This window comes from Syngnathus scovelli, chromosome 7 (assembly GCF_024217435.2).
Source record: "Syngnathus scovelli strain Florida chromosome 7, RoL_Ssco_1.2, whole genome shotgun sequence".
In the NCBI taxonomy this organism is placed as follows: Eukaryota; Metazoa; Chordata; class Actinopteri; order Syngnathiformes; family Syngnathidae; genus Syngnathus; species Syngnathus scovelli.
In genome coordinates this window covers 14,375,967-14,391,093 of record NC_090853.1, presented here as the reverse complement: position 1 = coordinate 14,391,093, position 15,127 = coordinate 14,375,967, and the positions used below count along the sequence as shown (strand labels likewise).

Genomic DNA, 15,127 nt, shown 5'->3' with positions numbered 1-15,127 from the left:
GGTTTAGGGGTGCGTTCACGCTCATGGTCTTGGGTTGGCAAATGAATAATGTTTGTTGCTTGTTTATATAGTGACACTTTAATCGGCTGTTTATTATTTGTTTTGCATGATTTTCCATGTCAGTCTACTGAACGCAAGTTAGCTAAACCTGGACATGTGAAAAAGTGTCATTGTTTTTTTTCTCTAACAGATACACATTAAGTCTACCTACCTACCTACCTACCTACCTACCTACCTACCTACCTACCTACCTACCTACCTACCTACCTACCTACCTAATTATCTAATCTACCAAAAATAAAAACAAAATGTGAAATTTTCAATTACGTAATCAGTGTTCTGCAGCCTGACAATGCAAACCTTTGAAATAGGTCTTAACGTGCACATTTTTTGTTGTTCCTATCACTGCCATGAATGACTGAATGACTGAATGACTGAATGAATGAATGAATGAATAAATACATGAACAAACAAACATGTTAGGCTGGATTTACAGCTGCAAAGAAATAACAATGAAAGGTGAAAAGACCTAATTTTGTATTATCTTTTTAATTCTGAGTAATTCTGAATAAAGATGAAGTCACGGCATAGCGCAGCAGCACCCCAACTCCAAGGTGACAGAAATGACCTATTCTTTTCTTTCACATTAATTGTAGAAACGTGTGGTTGAAACATCAGACCAAGACTCACAAATAGGGTGATCCAACAACAATGATTCACCAACCAATGGGACAAAGATGAAGGAAGCAGACATGAGCAGCAAGAGACAGAGCGGAAGCAGTCTGACGTCACAGCAAAAAGAGGAACGTGTCAAGGCTCATAATTGAGCTCATCTTAAGCATAGGATGTATAATTAAGAAATTCCTACATTAGAAATAAATAAATTAACACATTCTTCCATCGCCTAGTAATAAAAAGACATCTCGATACATACAGTAAATAAAGCATTTTTAAAGCAGCAGAAAACATGCGTCTTGGCCATGGTTGATAGCCTAATTGTTCATCTGATTATACGAGCACATCTTCAAAGCAGGAGTACAAAGTGGGGCACAAAGACAGCGGCAGCAGGAAGAGCTAGCGAAGGAGGCAGATTCCCTCAGGAAAGAATGAACCAATTGTCAATTTTTCCCATTTCTCAGATGTCTGTAAAGGTATCTCAGTGTGGCTCGGGAATCCCCTCAGTGTGCTGCTCTGTAATTGGCTCCTTCATTAGTTTGGGGATTTGAGAATATTTTTGCTACTATGCTGGCATATCAATAAGGAATCCACTTTCTACCCATTGGCCAATTGAAGCATCATTAGGGATTCGGTTGGTCATTCACTTTTTCTTTGGATTGTTTTATATTATGTGTTTTATGTGCCCTCTCTGCATCCATTGCAGCCTGGTCATCCTGGAAGGGGGATCCTCCCATCTATGGTCTCTTCTCAAGGTTTCTCATTTTCCCCCCAGTAGGGGTTTTCTGAGTTTTTCCTTGCCCTCCTGGGAGGTTAAGATCAGGGGATGTTTGAGAATAATTGTCAATTTTTGTACATGTGAAACCCTTTGAGTCTTGTTTGTGATTTAGGACTATATAAATAAACTTGACCTGACTTGACTTGATTCATACTTTACAGTTTAACCTCAAAGTCATCAGACATTTATAGATCAATTTGTTTAAGCAATGTTTGGAGTAAGGGTGCAAATTCTGTTTTGTTTTCCTCCAAATTCATAATAAACATCATCTTCCTGAGAAAATAGTGTATTATTCTGGAATGTAATGTGTAATCTTGTCGAAAGTCAAAGTCAAAGTCTCCTTTATTGTCAATTCCTCCGCATGTCAAGACACACAAAGAGATCGAAATTACGTTTCTCACTATCCCAGGGTGACAAGACAGAGTTCACAACGCACATACAAGTAAACAACACAGGAAAAATAACATAAGAAGTCAACATCAATGAACAATAAGCGTGATAGCACGCTACCCGCTCCCGATGCACAGCAGAGTCCGGTAAGATGACAGTCAACCAGGCCACTGTGAACACGAGCACACAGCAGGCACGCACTGTCCGGTTCGTGGATCCTATCAGGCGAACGCAACCCATCTTGTCGTCCCGCGAACGAACGTACGCCAGGAGAATGGAAGGCACGGATGGGCGAGCTGGGTTGGCCGCAAGCCTGGCCCGACGTCTCCGCGCTGGCCCCTCTTCCGCTGCCTCGCAGACCCGCTGCCGACGCATCCCAACAATGCTCCAGGAAGGAGCAGTCCGAGCTCAGGACGCAGTCCAACCGGGGGAGGAAGAGCAGGCCAGTCCGGCGTCGCTCCATGACGAAGCAGTCCGAGCGCTAACACCAGCAGCAAATCTCTCCACACCAAAGTCCAGAACGCCATAAAACCCACTTCCGCCGATGTTGAGCAGAACATGCCCGCCGCACTAGTAGCACGACGTATCACACGAGACGAATACACACAAAACTGCCAGACAAACACTCAGTAAACACTCACAAAACACCGAACGGGACAGAGAGTGGCCGCTGCGTGTGCACGCGCCGCCATCTTGAACCATGTGTTGTAACAGGATTATCAAATGAAGGACACTTTATATTTAATATGTCACTGACAATTTAGTTTTAAACCCTGCGTCAAAAAGGAGACTATAAACTAATTCTGTAAGATTTAGCTATAAAAAGTCATTCAGCCATTTTGTATGATCTACCTCCAGGGTTTGTAGTCTGTTTACCAAACTTGTCAAATCAGACTGTGAGCTCAATTTATATGATGTCATCACTAATCTGACAGATCTAATCCAATTGATCTATGCATCAAACACTTTATATTTGCGTTAAAAGACACTTGCAACTAAGTGTTATTAAGACATCTCTTAAAGTTCCCCTTCACATGCTTTTTACAATTCTTGAAGTGACTGTTCATACGCAGTTAATCAATGATACTCGGATTTAGCTACATAAACTACTGTTCAAATGGTTGGTCCCAGAACATTTGTATAGTGTACAATACTCATCTTCCTCTCTACACCCCCTTTGTCCCATCCATAAAAAGATTCCAGAGCCACTGGATTGGATTGGCCCGGCTATGGAAAAGAATTAGATGCAGAGAGCCAAAAAGAGAGAGAAACATGTCCAATATACGCAAGCTAAAACCTAAAATGCTTTTATTGGTATTAAGGAAAAATGTGTTTGTGTTCTACACATCTTGAAGTGCATTGAAAAAAGAAGCCCTTATTTTACTTTTTTTTTTTTTTTTTCATTTTTACTCCGATTAGGACTTAGTTTAAAAAAAAAAAATGGGACATCCTGTGGGGTGGTGAAAAAGAGTGGGAAGGTTAAGCAGTTTCCACAGCTCTGCTCTACCCACACCCACATCACCAATGAGACACAAAGAAAGTGATTTGATTCTTTTCCACATAGTTGCCCGGGTGAGAGGTGGTGGCCAGACCTGTGTGGAATTATTCATGTGTCACCAACTGAGTTGTGTTAAGTTCTCCCCTCAGAGAAGTATGCTGTGAGAAGAATAACAGACCAGAATATATAGCTTCTCTGAATTTTTGGGTGGGCTCATGAATTTTTCAGCTCTTATTGGTTTGCTATAACATATAGGGCTCTATTTTTATAAACAGCGCACACGAACTGATAATTTCGTGCCGGGGCAAGTCTAGTTTTTATTTTAGCAATTTTAGAAACCCTTTTTCTTTACTTTTAAAACGTTTAAAATGTTTCCTGTCGTCAATGTGCATTCTTTAGGCAATCTTGGTAAGTTACTTTTGTTTTCTCCTCTGAATCTCATTTATTGGTGTTCTTTCCCTCTAACTTTCTCTTCAGACTTACTAATATGTATACTTTAAGTGAACATAGCGACAGTTCTTTTACATATCAAATTATGGCACCACTGCAATTCCCTGATATTTGAATACATCCATGAGAACGGAGGAACTGCTGATTCTGACAGAAAGTAGTGTGATCGATCAACAACATTGTGGATTCCACAAATACAAATACCGGGCCTTATTTTTATGCCCAGTGCAAGTCTCAAAGTATTTCGACAATGATTTAGCAGGCTCGATGCACACTGTTGTCATATTTGAGTGAAATATGATGACATCAATCACACAAATCAGCAGAGCGCATCCGTTACAGTTACAGATCGGATTACATTTACATTTGATAAGAATGAGGATTATTTTGCAAAATTACATTTTTTATTTCACTTAGGGAGCACAGTCAAGTTTGTTTATTGTTTTGAAGGAAATGCTCTTGAGATCCATCGTCTCATTTTCTAGGGCATCCTTCCAACACATACGAATACAATCAAAATATTAATTGAAAATCAATCCACAAGACAATCTAAAGCATTTAACCACAAAAAAACTCACACCCAATCACTCACACTTGATGCGCCCTCGTCTCCCATCAGCCACAATATTTTGCAATAGTCATTCGTAAAAATATAATAATACATACATATTGCAGCATAAACATCTTATGGCACAAAAGGCACTGGAAATACATTATGATATACATAACCTATGCAACTGAGAGAAAGTAGAAAATACGTCCAAATCAAATCTAATGAGTTCAGGAAAAAATAGTACAAGAACAAGATGTCTGACAAATTTAAACAGGTTATTGATCTAAGACCATAAGGATGGATCTTCAAACTTAAATGCACTCTGACCAGTTTCTTTTCAAATTTTTGGTGTGAGAAAAATGTGTGCCTCAGATGACACAATGAACTTAAAGAAATAAAGAATTGCCTTAAATATGGACAAAAAGGGAAATATGAATGTACCGTATTTTTCGGACTAAAAGTCGCTCCGGAGTACAAGTCGCATCAGCCATAAAATGCACAATAAAGGGGAAAAAACATACATATAAGTCGCATCGGAGTTTAAGTCGCATTTTGGGGGAAATTTATTTGACAAAATCCAACACCAAGTTCAGACATGAACCAGCAAAAACAGGCTAAACGATACGGTATGCTAACGTGACATAAACACAAACGAGGAGCTGAGAACGGGCCTGACGTAACATTAACAGTTATTCAAATAACTATAACATAAATAATACGTGTATCAAACCATCTGTGTCACTCCAAATCATTGAATCCATCGATCGAATTCTTCATCGTTTCTGTAAACAACGCCGCGTGTGCGGCGTGCCGCTGACGTCAGACTCATCGTCAGTTGCAGTTCAAATTATTCCACAGGCCCATATAACGATATATGAACTATATATCAAATAACTATAATATAAACAACAATTTCATCAAACCAAATCAATGGATCTATTGATCGAATTCTTCGTCCTTTATGTAAACAACGCCATGTGTGCAGCACGCCGCTGACGTCGGACTCATCGTCAGTTGCAGTTCAAATTATTTCACAATATAAACAACAATTTTATCAAACCATCTGTGTCACTCCAAATCATTAAATCCATCGATCGAATTGTTTGTCCTTTATGTAAACAACGAGACCTGAGGAAAAGATGCATATATATTTTTTTCCTGCCTCGTTGGAACTAAATGATTAACAATTTAGAATTTTATAAGAATACTTTTAAGTAAGTTGATCAAGTGTAGTGATTTGCAATGCTAAAGCAGGAAAATCTTCAACATATTTCTCTTTTCCTGACATTTGTGTTTTGTTGCTATTTTCTTAGCGAGAAAGCAATGTTACCTCTGATCCCACCCAAACACATGAAATATCATTGGAAAGGCCAGAATGTCTTCTCCTGAGCAGCAAAAATAGTAAAGAATAGCGTAACACAAATGAGTCAAAAGATACAGTATACTAAAATCAAATCTCCATTACCAGGGACACAAATAAATAGGCTGGGTCTTATTAAGTTAGCAGATCGCTGCTGTAAGGTTGAAAAAAAATTCTTATTTTACTAAGAATTTCTGAGTGGAAATGCTTTTAATGGATGGTGCGTGTATAAAAAAAGCCACACAATTTTTCTGGGGCAGAGATGGATTACAGTTATTATATTCCCATTCAGATATTGGGGAAAACTGCTTTTATAGTGTAGGTCTTAATAATTATGTTTGTGATCCGCACTGTATTACGTTATGAACCTATTTGTCTTGCTGTCCCTGTAGAAGTAAAGTGAAGAGCAAAAATGTGTATTGTACTGACGATTCTAACACAATGGGCTCCACAGCAAGTGTTTTCTCGCAGACACACGTAGGTTGGAACAGTTAGATATGAGCACTGTGTACGTGAACACAGTCGACTTGATTCGCAGTCAAGGGGAGTAGCTCCTCTCATTCCCTTTAGAATCGGTGCATGAGAGGCACAGAGTCCTTGACATGGTGGAAGCTGACTGATTTGCTGGAATCCATGCAGGAGAACCAAGTGCACAAAATATGTTTATGAGAAACTGCAAGCAGACGGCCACGGGCGGATGATATAAGGCTGTCAGGGCAATCACATATCACCACATTGAATTGGGAACTTGGAGAATACCTTTTATTTCAGTTGTATCTGTCTGTCTGACTGCTCAGTAGCCACTACGAAGTGGCAGCAAAACTACTAATGAATGGCGACTTAGTAGCAGCTAAATGGCTGATGATACGTTGGCAAATTCCTCTCGCATTATAATGCTTTCCACATCATCACTTGGGTGACTCCTTATTCAAGTGATTGTTGTGCCTGTTTTTGATGACCTTGCACAACAGCTTCATTTACTCCATGTCGCTTTGGAGATACTATCATACAAGCAATGGTGAGGAACGATCTTGTTGAAATACTATCATCTTAGGAAGATAGTATCATCAAGTCATGGCTGACCATCAGCTGAGTGCTTTAGTTCTTGTTTCTTTTACTTTCTCTGTGCGTCTTCAACTTGCAAACCGAAGTAGAGAAAGAATGAAGATCTGGCCTGTCTGATTTGCTGCTGTCGTGTACATTTCATCACATCTGATCACTTGGTGATGCTCACAGCTGGTCACCAGAATAAAACAGTTCCCCATCATGTAATCACAGAGTACTACCGTAATTGCCGGACTATAAACCGCACCGGATTATAAGGCGCACCAGCTAAAATTCAGGGACATTTCAGTTTTTTTCTTACATAAGACGCACCGGACTATAAGCCGTACGTGCACACGAGTTTTTTACAAAGAAAGACAGTACAAAGAAAGCCTTTTTAACGTTTTAATAACATACTTGAACATGTCTTTCGAAACATTGCCTGTGACGCAGCACTAGTACCGCAGCAACGCGGAAGTGTGCACGCGAGTTATTAGCAAAGAAAGACTGGACACAGAAAGTTTTTTTAAAGCTTTAATAACATACCTTAACATTTCTTTCCAAACACTGCCTGTGACGCGGCAGTAATACCGCAGCAACACGGAAGTAACACAGCAAAGTCACTGAGACGTGGCGGTAACACAGCAGCTACACGGTAGCACAGCACTAACAGGGCTGGTTAAAAAAAACATACCAGTAAAAGTAAAAAAAAGAGCCGTCTTCATCTTCCTCCTGTGCATTGAAACCATCAAAGTCTTCCTCCTTAGTGTCCGATTGGAATAGCGTTAGATATCCTTCGCCTCACACTTTCTCAGTCTCTCTTTCGTCGTCGGCTTTATGCATTTCTTCGAGTGTGAAGAGGGTCTGTTCATGCTAATCTTATTCATGCACGAAGCGCAAAATTACATTAAACTAGCGAGCGACACGTATAGCTTAAAAGCGGCATCGTATGCATTTCTTTTGTCCTCCATAATGACGGTTTGTGTATAAAAGCTTCCTGTCTTTGTGTGAATGCGGGTGTGTGCATGATGCGCAAGACGATCACGTCTTCTTCGGCGCATTATCTCTTCTTCGTATGTCTCGCTCTTGCTTCCTGCTAGAGCGCCCCCTGGAGACCGGAGGCCGTAAAAATCCATAAGTACGCTCCAGAGTAGACACAAGATAATGTCATCAACATCGACTGCCTTTGGCTTAAAAGCGGCATCATATGCATTTCTTTTGTCCCCCATGATGACGGTTTGTGTATAAAGGCTTCCTTTCAGTAATGTCCGACTTGATCGCGTTATGCGTGATGCGCGAAATGTAAACACAAACTAGCACGTCTTCTTCGGCGCATTATCTCTTCTTCGCCTGTCTCACTCTTGCTTCCTGCTAGAGCGCCCCCTGGAGGCCGGAGGCCGTAAAAATCCATAAGTACGCCGCGCCGCCGTTTAAGGTTCAAAGTAACCTTCTGAATAAAATGCATTAAAAGTTCACATTCATTACAACTTGTTTTTGGTGAGCAAAATGTCAGAAGAATTGAATTTGAATGCTGATTGATTGGGTTTTAATACAATGCAGATGGTCCAAACAGCGCCACTGCTTTGTGTAATCTCTGAGTGATATGGCAGAGTAAGAGAAAGGGTTTAGAGCACAGGTGTCAAACTCAAGGCCCGGGGGCCAGATACGGCCTGCCACATCATTCTATGTGGCCCGCGAAGACAAATTGTGCATCAAATTCGTGTGTCATTACTAGAATTGCAAATTATCTTCACTTTTAATAATATCTTTTTTTTTTAATATTTGACCAGTTTTTACTCGTCTGTTTGAAAACGAGTTATTTGTCAGTTTGTTTTGTAGCTTTTACTGTATATAATAGTGTTAAGAGTAAAAGTGATCAAGTCATCACAAAAATCACGAAAAAAAATCTTATATAAGCCGCACCTGATTATAAGCCGCAGGGGCCAAAATTATGGAAAAAAGTCGCAGCTTATAGTCCGGAAATTACGATATTTACTATATTGCCCTCTGGAAGATAATCAATAGAATTAGGGATATTTGGGGGCTGATGTACAGTGTATGCTGCGTTTTACGGCTGTCTCTCGCTGCATGAACACAGAGCCCAATGGGAATATTTATTTGTGAAGGAAGAGGGGTCTTATTAGATTTGATCAGTGCTTCAAAAAGTTTCTTGAATCTCTCAAAAATATTACTTCAACACGGATCTTTTTCGACAATTATTCAATAACTTCACTCGATCCTGGCTCCCACAGACAAACAACACAGCAGGTTCCTGGGAATTTACAAAATGCAAAAAATTCAAATATATTTTTGATCATATAGTTCCTGTTTTAATTAGAGTTTTACTATTAATGAAAACGAGATTTGCATTCACTAATTGGGAGTCTTTAGTACACCCGTTACGAACAATTCTGTGCCCAATCCTTTGATTTATGATTGTTTTGATGAATGCTTGACTTGCATTCAAAACCCTTAACGCCATTATGTCTACTCTCTCATATCTCAAATGAGAATTTACAGTTAAACCAGAGTTTCATTGCTGGTATTTAGAGTGAGAGGATTCCTAAGGCTCTTTGAACACAACACAGAAAAGTGAATTTTCATGCGGCATATCTTATTTGGCATTTCTAATTACAGCATCAGAAGTGCTGGAATGACAATTTCCCTTCTGGCCTGAGGATGCTGATGTTGGTCTTTCAGCAGGTTTGGCTGTTTAACACAAATACTTGTAAGTGGTCGAACGGTGACTGTTCGACCACTTGCAAGTATTTGTTCACTGAAAGTCACTATTGAAAATTAGGAACCATGACAGATTTATGATCCTGCTGCCTTCTAGAGCATTTGGAATAAATCATTGAAACTACAACCGATTCTGTCGCAGTGTACAGTGATCCCTCATTTATTGCTACTAATTGGTTTAGCATATGTGAAAATCCGCGATGTAGAGTCAATATGTTTAGGATCTCCGCACAAGCCTTTTATAATTTTATTTTTAAACACTTTATTGTATTTTTAAACACTTTTTAAACATTATAAAGTTAAACTGACTTCTAGGAACATTCTTTAGGGCTTCAAAAAAAAAAAAAAAAAAGAAAACGTGTCACGGCTCTGCTCTGCTCTCGCCGTGCTCGCAGGCTTATGCGCCCTCGCGCTGGTCCGCGTGGGCACGCAAATCCAATGCGAAGCTGCTTGAGCTGATCGCTACCACCTGTACCCTTGCTACCAGCTGTTTAGGGCGTGTATTTAAAGCCCGTCAATCTGCGGTGGTTTGTCTGCCTCGATACACGTATTCCTGTCACCTGATTCCCGTTTGTCTGATCTGCTGTGTAGAGCGATGCCTGTTTCCCGATTCGCTGTTTAACGAAAGCCTGTTTTTATGATCTGCTGTGGAAACTGTTCGGCTCTACTTTCTGACTGTCCCCGAGCACGAGCTTGCTATGCCCGTCTGCTTCAATGACGCACGACGCGCGCTCGCTGACTGGCTCGTCAGCTTGCCTCGTCATCCTGCTCTGCCGGCATTCCAGCCCTTCTTGTCTCCTTTAAACTTTAAAGTTGTGTGAGCTCGTGTTGCATTCGCTTGTCCTGCCTCGTTCGTGACAAAACAAAGAGATGCTGCTGATTCTGATACTTAGCGGGAGGCTGAAATAAAGCGTGGCGAGAACTGCTTACAGCTCTAAGCCAATCAGCGGCAGGAATGCCGATCAACATGTTTCCATTTGTCTCGTCTCATCTACCGGCCAATAGTGTCGTGGGGAGACAAAGGCTCGCGTTCCAAGTGACGCCACAAAAAGGCGCGATGCACCGAATATATCGGCAATATTTGCGCACCGAGGCCGCAACAGGTGAAGCGCGAAGTGGCGAGGAATCACTGTAGTCTCATAACTTTCTTGTGTCTTTTTTTTCCCCATTGGAACTATTAGTGGTATGAGAAAAAGTCCTACAACTAACTAATGTCATATGTTTAAAGGTATTAGAATTTATTTTGTAATATTTCTCAAATTTCTTCCTACATACCACTGACGTCTTAAATAATATATATTAATATATATAAACCGCGCACTCTGTGGGATCAGAATGACCTCAACCAATCATTGTTGGCAGGAATAATGGCAACAATGATCAGTTAACTTGTCAATCAATTTGTTTTCCGGGTTTTATTTCCTTATTGATATCCATGCTTGCTCACGTCCCTGCGCGAAGTACTGCGCATATGCGTGTAACTTGTTGGCGGGGGACACCCTGAACCGGTTGCCAGCCAATCGCAGGACACACAGAGACAACCATTTGCACTCGCACCTAGGGACAATTTGGAGTGCTCAATCGGCTTACCAAGCATGTTTTTGGGATGTGGGAGGAAACCAGAGTGCCCGGACACGCGGGCCCGGGAGAACAGGGAGGGCCGGGGGTGGAATCGAACCCGCACCCTGCTAACTGTGAGGCGGACGTGCTACCCAGTGCGCCAACGAGCCACCCAGTGGAGCCTCAGTTTTCCAACGTCCCGGTTCTCGAACAAATCGGTATTCGAACAAAAAATTCGCAATTTCTTTGCTTCGCATGTTGGACGAAATTCGGTTGTCGAACCTCGCGAGATGAGCAGAGAGGACCTGCATGCCAACTGACTCCGTTCGTTATTACATTCTCGTTACTCTGAGGATTGCATCAACTCTAATCATGCCTCCAAAGGAAACAAGTGGGAGCAGTAAAGCCATCCTAAAACACAAAGACGCTCCTAAAGCAATGCGACATTGAGCGCCCCGCACGCTGCGGTTGCGCGATCGGACCAAATTAAGCTCCCTGCGCACTGAGGTCCCCTTAAATTTTGGAAAGTACATCAGGACTTTAAAAATATTTTCTAAATTTCAGCGACGGCTCTGTCACATTAATGCGACCAGCGCGGTGCAGTCGCGCGGTGGGCGACGCGCTACGGTTGCGTGTTCAGCGGTGCGCTGCAGTTGCGCGATCGGACAAAGATGCGCAAATGAAAAAATGCTTAAAAAAGGCGGGGTTTTCCATCATTTGTAATGGCAAACCATGATTCGGAATTCGAACGATTCACTTCTCGAACAGCCTTCTGGAACGGAATGTGGTCGAAAACCGAGGCTCAACTGTGTGTGTGTGCGTGTGTGTGTGTGTTATATATATATATATATATATATATATATATATATATATATATATATATATATATATATATATATATATATATATATATATATATATATATATATATAAAACATATATAACATACATACATACATCCATTTTCTGAACCACTTAGTCCCCACGGGGGTGCTGGAGCCTATCCCAGCCGTCATCGAGCAGTAGGCGGGGGACACCCTGAACCGGTTGCCAGCCAATCGCAGGGCACACAGAGACAAACAACCATTTGCACTCGCACTCACACCTAGGGACAATTTGGAGTGCGCAATCGGCCTACCAAGCATGTTTTAGGGACGTGGGAGGAAACCGGAGTGCCCAGAGAAAACCCTCGCGGGCTCGGGGAGAACATGCAAACTCCACACAGGGAGGGCCGGAGGTGGAATCGAACCCGAACCCTCTTAACTGTGAGGCGGACCTTCTACCCAGTGCGCCACCGAGCCGCCCACCGTCAATCTGCAAGAGTCAAGTTCCAGTGTGTGGAATGTGAATATCACAATGGCAAGACAAATTGAGTAAGACTTTATTAGTCTGTAGTATGAATGAGGCAGACCGTTGAAAGCAAGCCATTTAGTTTGGCACCTGAAGTAATTAAAATCCATTCGTTTCGACTGAGTCCTTTAAAGTGCGTCGAGTCATCCACTCAGTCAAGGTTGATTCACATAAAAACGTTACGCTTGTTTCTCAGCTGACAACCGCGAGGCTGTTTGTTTACATGAGTGCGCGCACGCGCGCATGCACGCGCACACACACATGCACACCAAATAGATTTTAGCTTCTTACCCACATTTCGGAGTTTACGGTTCTTCGCTACCGAGATTATAACCAGCAGGTTCCCCAACACATCCACCACAGTTGTGAAGATCAGCACGCTGGCCAGCGCCGTAACTGCCCATGCAGGACGCGCTCCTCCTTGGCTTGGCTCCGGCCCATGTGCAGTCTGATTATTAAACAACGATCCATCCTCCGGCATGTCCATAGCCACCACTCTCTCCCCTTTCTCTTCCTTCTCTTGCGTGCTAGATTATTTACATTTTTTTTCTTTGATTCCCGAACCTGTTGGCTGCGTGCCCCTCAGTGGCCACAGGCATTCTTTACGCTCTCATTGTCTCCACGGTCCGGAGTCGCTCCGCCAGCCCTCAGCCAGTCCACGCGGAGCGGACTGCAGCCAGGCGAGATCCATTCACATTTCTGGGATCCGAGATGCTGAGAGCATAGAAGCAGTAGCATGGGTCTCCAACCCTCCTCCTTTTATTCTCTCTGCTACTCTGCCTCTCCAAAGCTGCTGCTCCTCATTTCTCTTCATTTCTGCCTCCTCCAACACATCTCCTTTCCTTCCCCCTCCTCTAATCTCTGAGGAACTGGAGGCAACTTGCTACAGCGCCTTTGGTATTCTGTTGCTGTCTGTGCACATTGGCTGCTGTTCAGTTTTAGCAGCAGTTCATGCATTTGTTGAATGGAAAAGTCTTTGTTCTTGAAGGAATATTTTATTAATCGCCAACAAATCATATGCCAAGATATGTCTGCTTTATTGAGATTTTAATGAGTCACAAATCGTACGTTTTTGCTTTTGGATGTCGGAGACTGCATCTATATTGAGTTCATCTTCTCTTTGGATTCAACTTATGTAATGCACAACAAGGCATTTGATACAGTTCTGGGAGTCCTTTACAAGACTAAATCAAGTTCTACATGAGTCAAAGTATGTTGTGCAAGTTTCGATGATAAATAACGAAGTCATTAAGTTATTAACTATAATCATTGCAAAGTAATCAAATAATAAGAGCAATAACACATACTTTATCATGTGACACGTGACTTAATATAAAAAACACAAATCTAATGAAATTTGCACATTTTGTGAAGCCAAAACATGGCAACGTCCTTTTGGCCGATATTCAATTAAATACGCAACAAATAAATACACAAGATATGTGATATTTAAATGACTAAACTTTATCCTTTTGTTTTTGCGTATCACCCTCTTTTAGACCTGCAACACTTTCCAAAAAAGCTGGGAAATGGGTATGTTTCCCACTGTGATATATCACGCTTATTAGGAACTGTGAGCACTAATTGTTGAAGCGTTGTCGGTAAAATTCCCATTGATGCTTGATGTCTAACTTCAGTTGCTCAAACAGTCTTCTATTTTGTGCTTCAAAATGAATGCGCCACCCCATTTTCAATGAAAGACAAGTCTGGGCTACTGGCAGGCCTGTCGAGTACACTCTTTTACTATGTAGCCAAGCTGTTGTAACATGGGAACGTGAATCTGTATGTGCCTTTTAGTGTTATTGCTGCCTTCACAGATGTGCAAGTTTACTACCATGGCATGGGATCTAACACACAAATCATACCATCACAGATTTTGGCTTTGAAATTTGTGCTGATAACAACCAAAAATTATTTTAACTCTTTGTCCCAGTGACATGTCTTTCCATTATTTCCCAAAACATATATTATATACGTATATGTTATATATATTTTATTATTCAATCCAACATTTCATCATATGTATTTGAAAAAAATGTAGTCTGGTCTGACCACAGCTCGTTTTTCAACTTTGCATCATTCCCTCTCAGATGAACTCGAGCCAGGCGGCTGTGTTGTTGATATTGCAGAGATTTTCGCGATTTTTTTTTTTATCCTTTGATTATAATATCAACGATAGATGGTGAGATTCCTAAATTCCTTGCAATCATAATTGGTTTTTAAAGGCTGAAATGGTTTTTGAAATCATTGTTTTCTCTTTTTATTCATATTTTACACAATATGCCAACTTCATTGGAAATGGGCTTTTCACAATATTTACACATATCTGAAGGAAAAGCATTCCAAGCTAAAAGATAATATGTTACGAATACTCTCTTGGGGGGGGAGTTTAATTGGAAAGGAGGAGAAAGGTGATTAGATTCTTGGTAGGTTTGATTGCAACATAGTGTAAAAACTTCAATGCCACATCACGATTGCTTTTCTGTCCACAAATTCACTTTGTGCGTGCAGACTTTTGATTGCTCAGTTAGTCATGCAAAACACTAGAGAGCAGGTGACTTTGACGAAAGTATTTTGTATTCGTTACTGTCCGCATTCAGTGACTCATCGTGAATACAATTAGAGTCACAGACATTGTGCAGTCAGTGAGTAACTTTGCATTGGTGGTTTGCAAATGTAATCTTATGTAGATAAATGCAGCCGGTTCCAGGTGGGCTGCATTATCATCTC

General features: G+C 41.3%; 1 protein-coding gene across 1 annotated transcript in view; it reads right to left on the bottom strand.

Annotated features, from left to right (window-relative positions):
• LOC125972268 (melatonin receptor type 1B) overlaps window positions 1–13,244 on the bottom strand; it is a 50,192-nt gene extending 36,948 nt beyond the window's left edge. The window contains exon 1 of the mRNA XM_049725908.1: window positions 12,689–13,244. Coding sequence (XP_049581865.1) covers window positions 12,689–12,884 — 196 coding nt within the window. The 5' untranslated portion in view covers window positions 12,885–13,244. The remainder of the gene's footprint in view (window positions 1–12,688) is intronic.
• Between the last annotated feature and the right edge of the window lie 1,883 nt (window positions 13,245–15,127).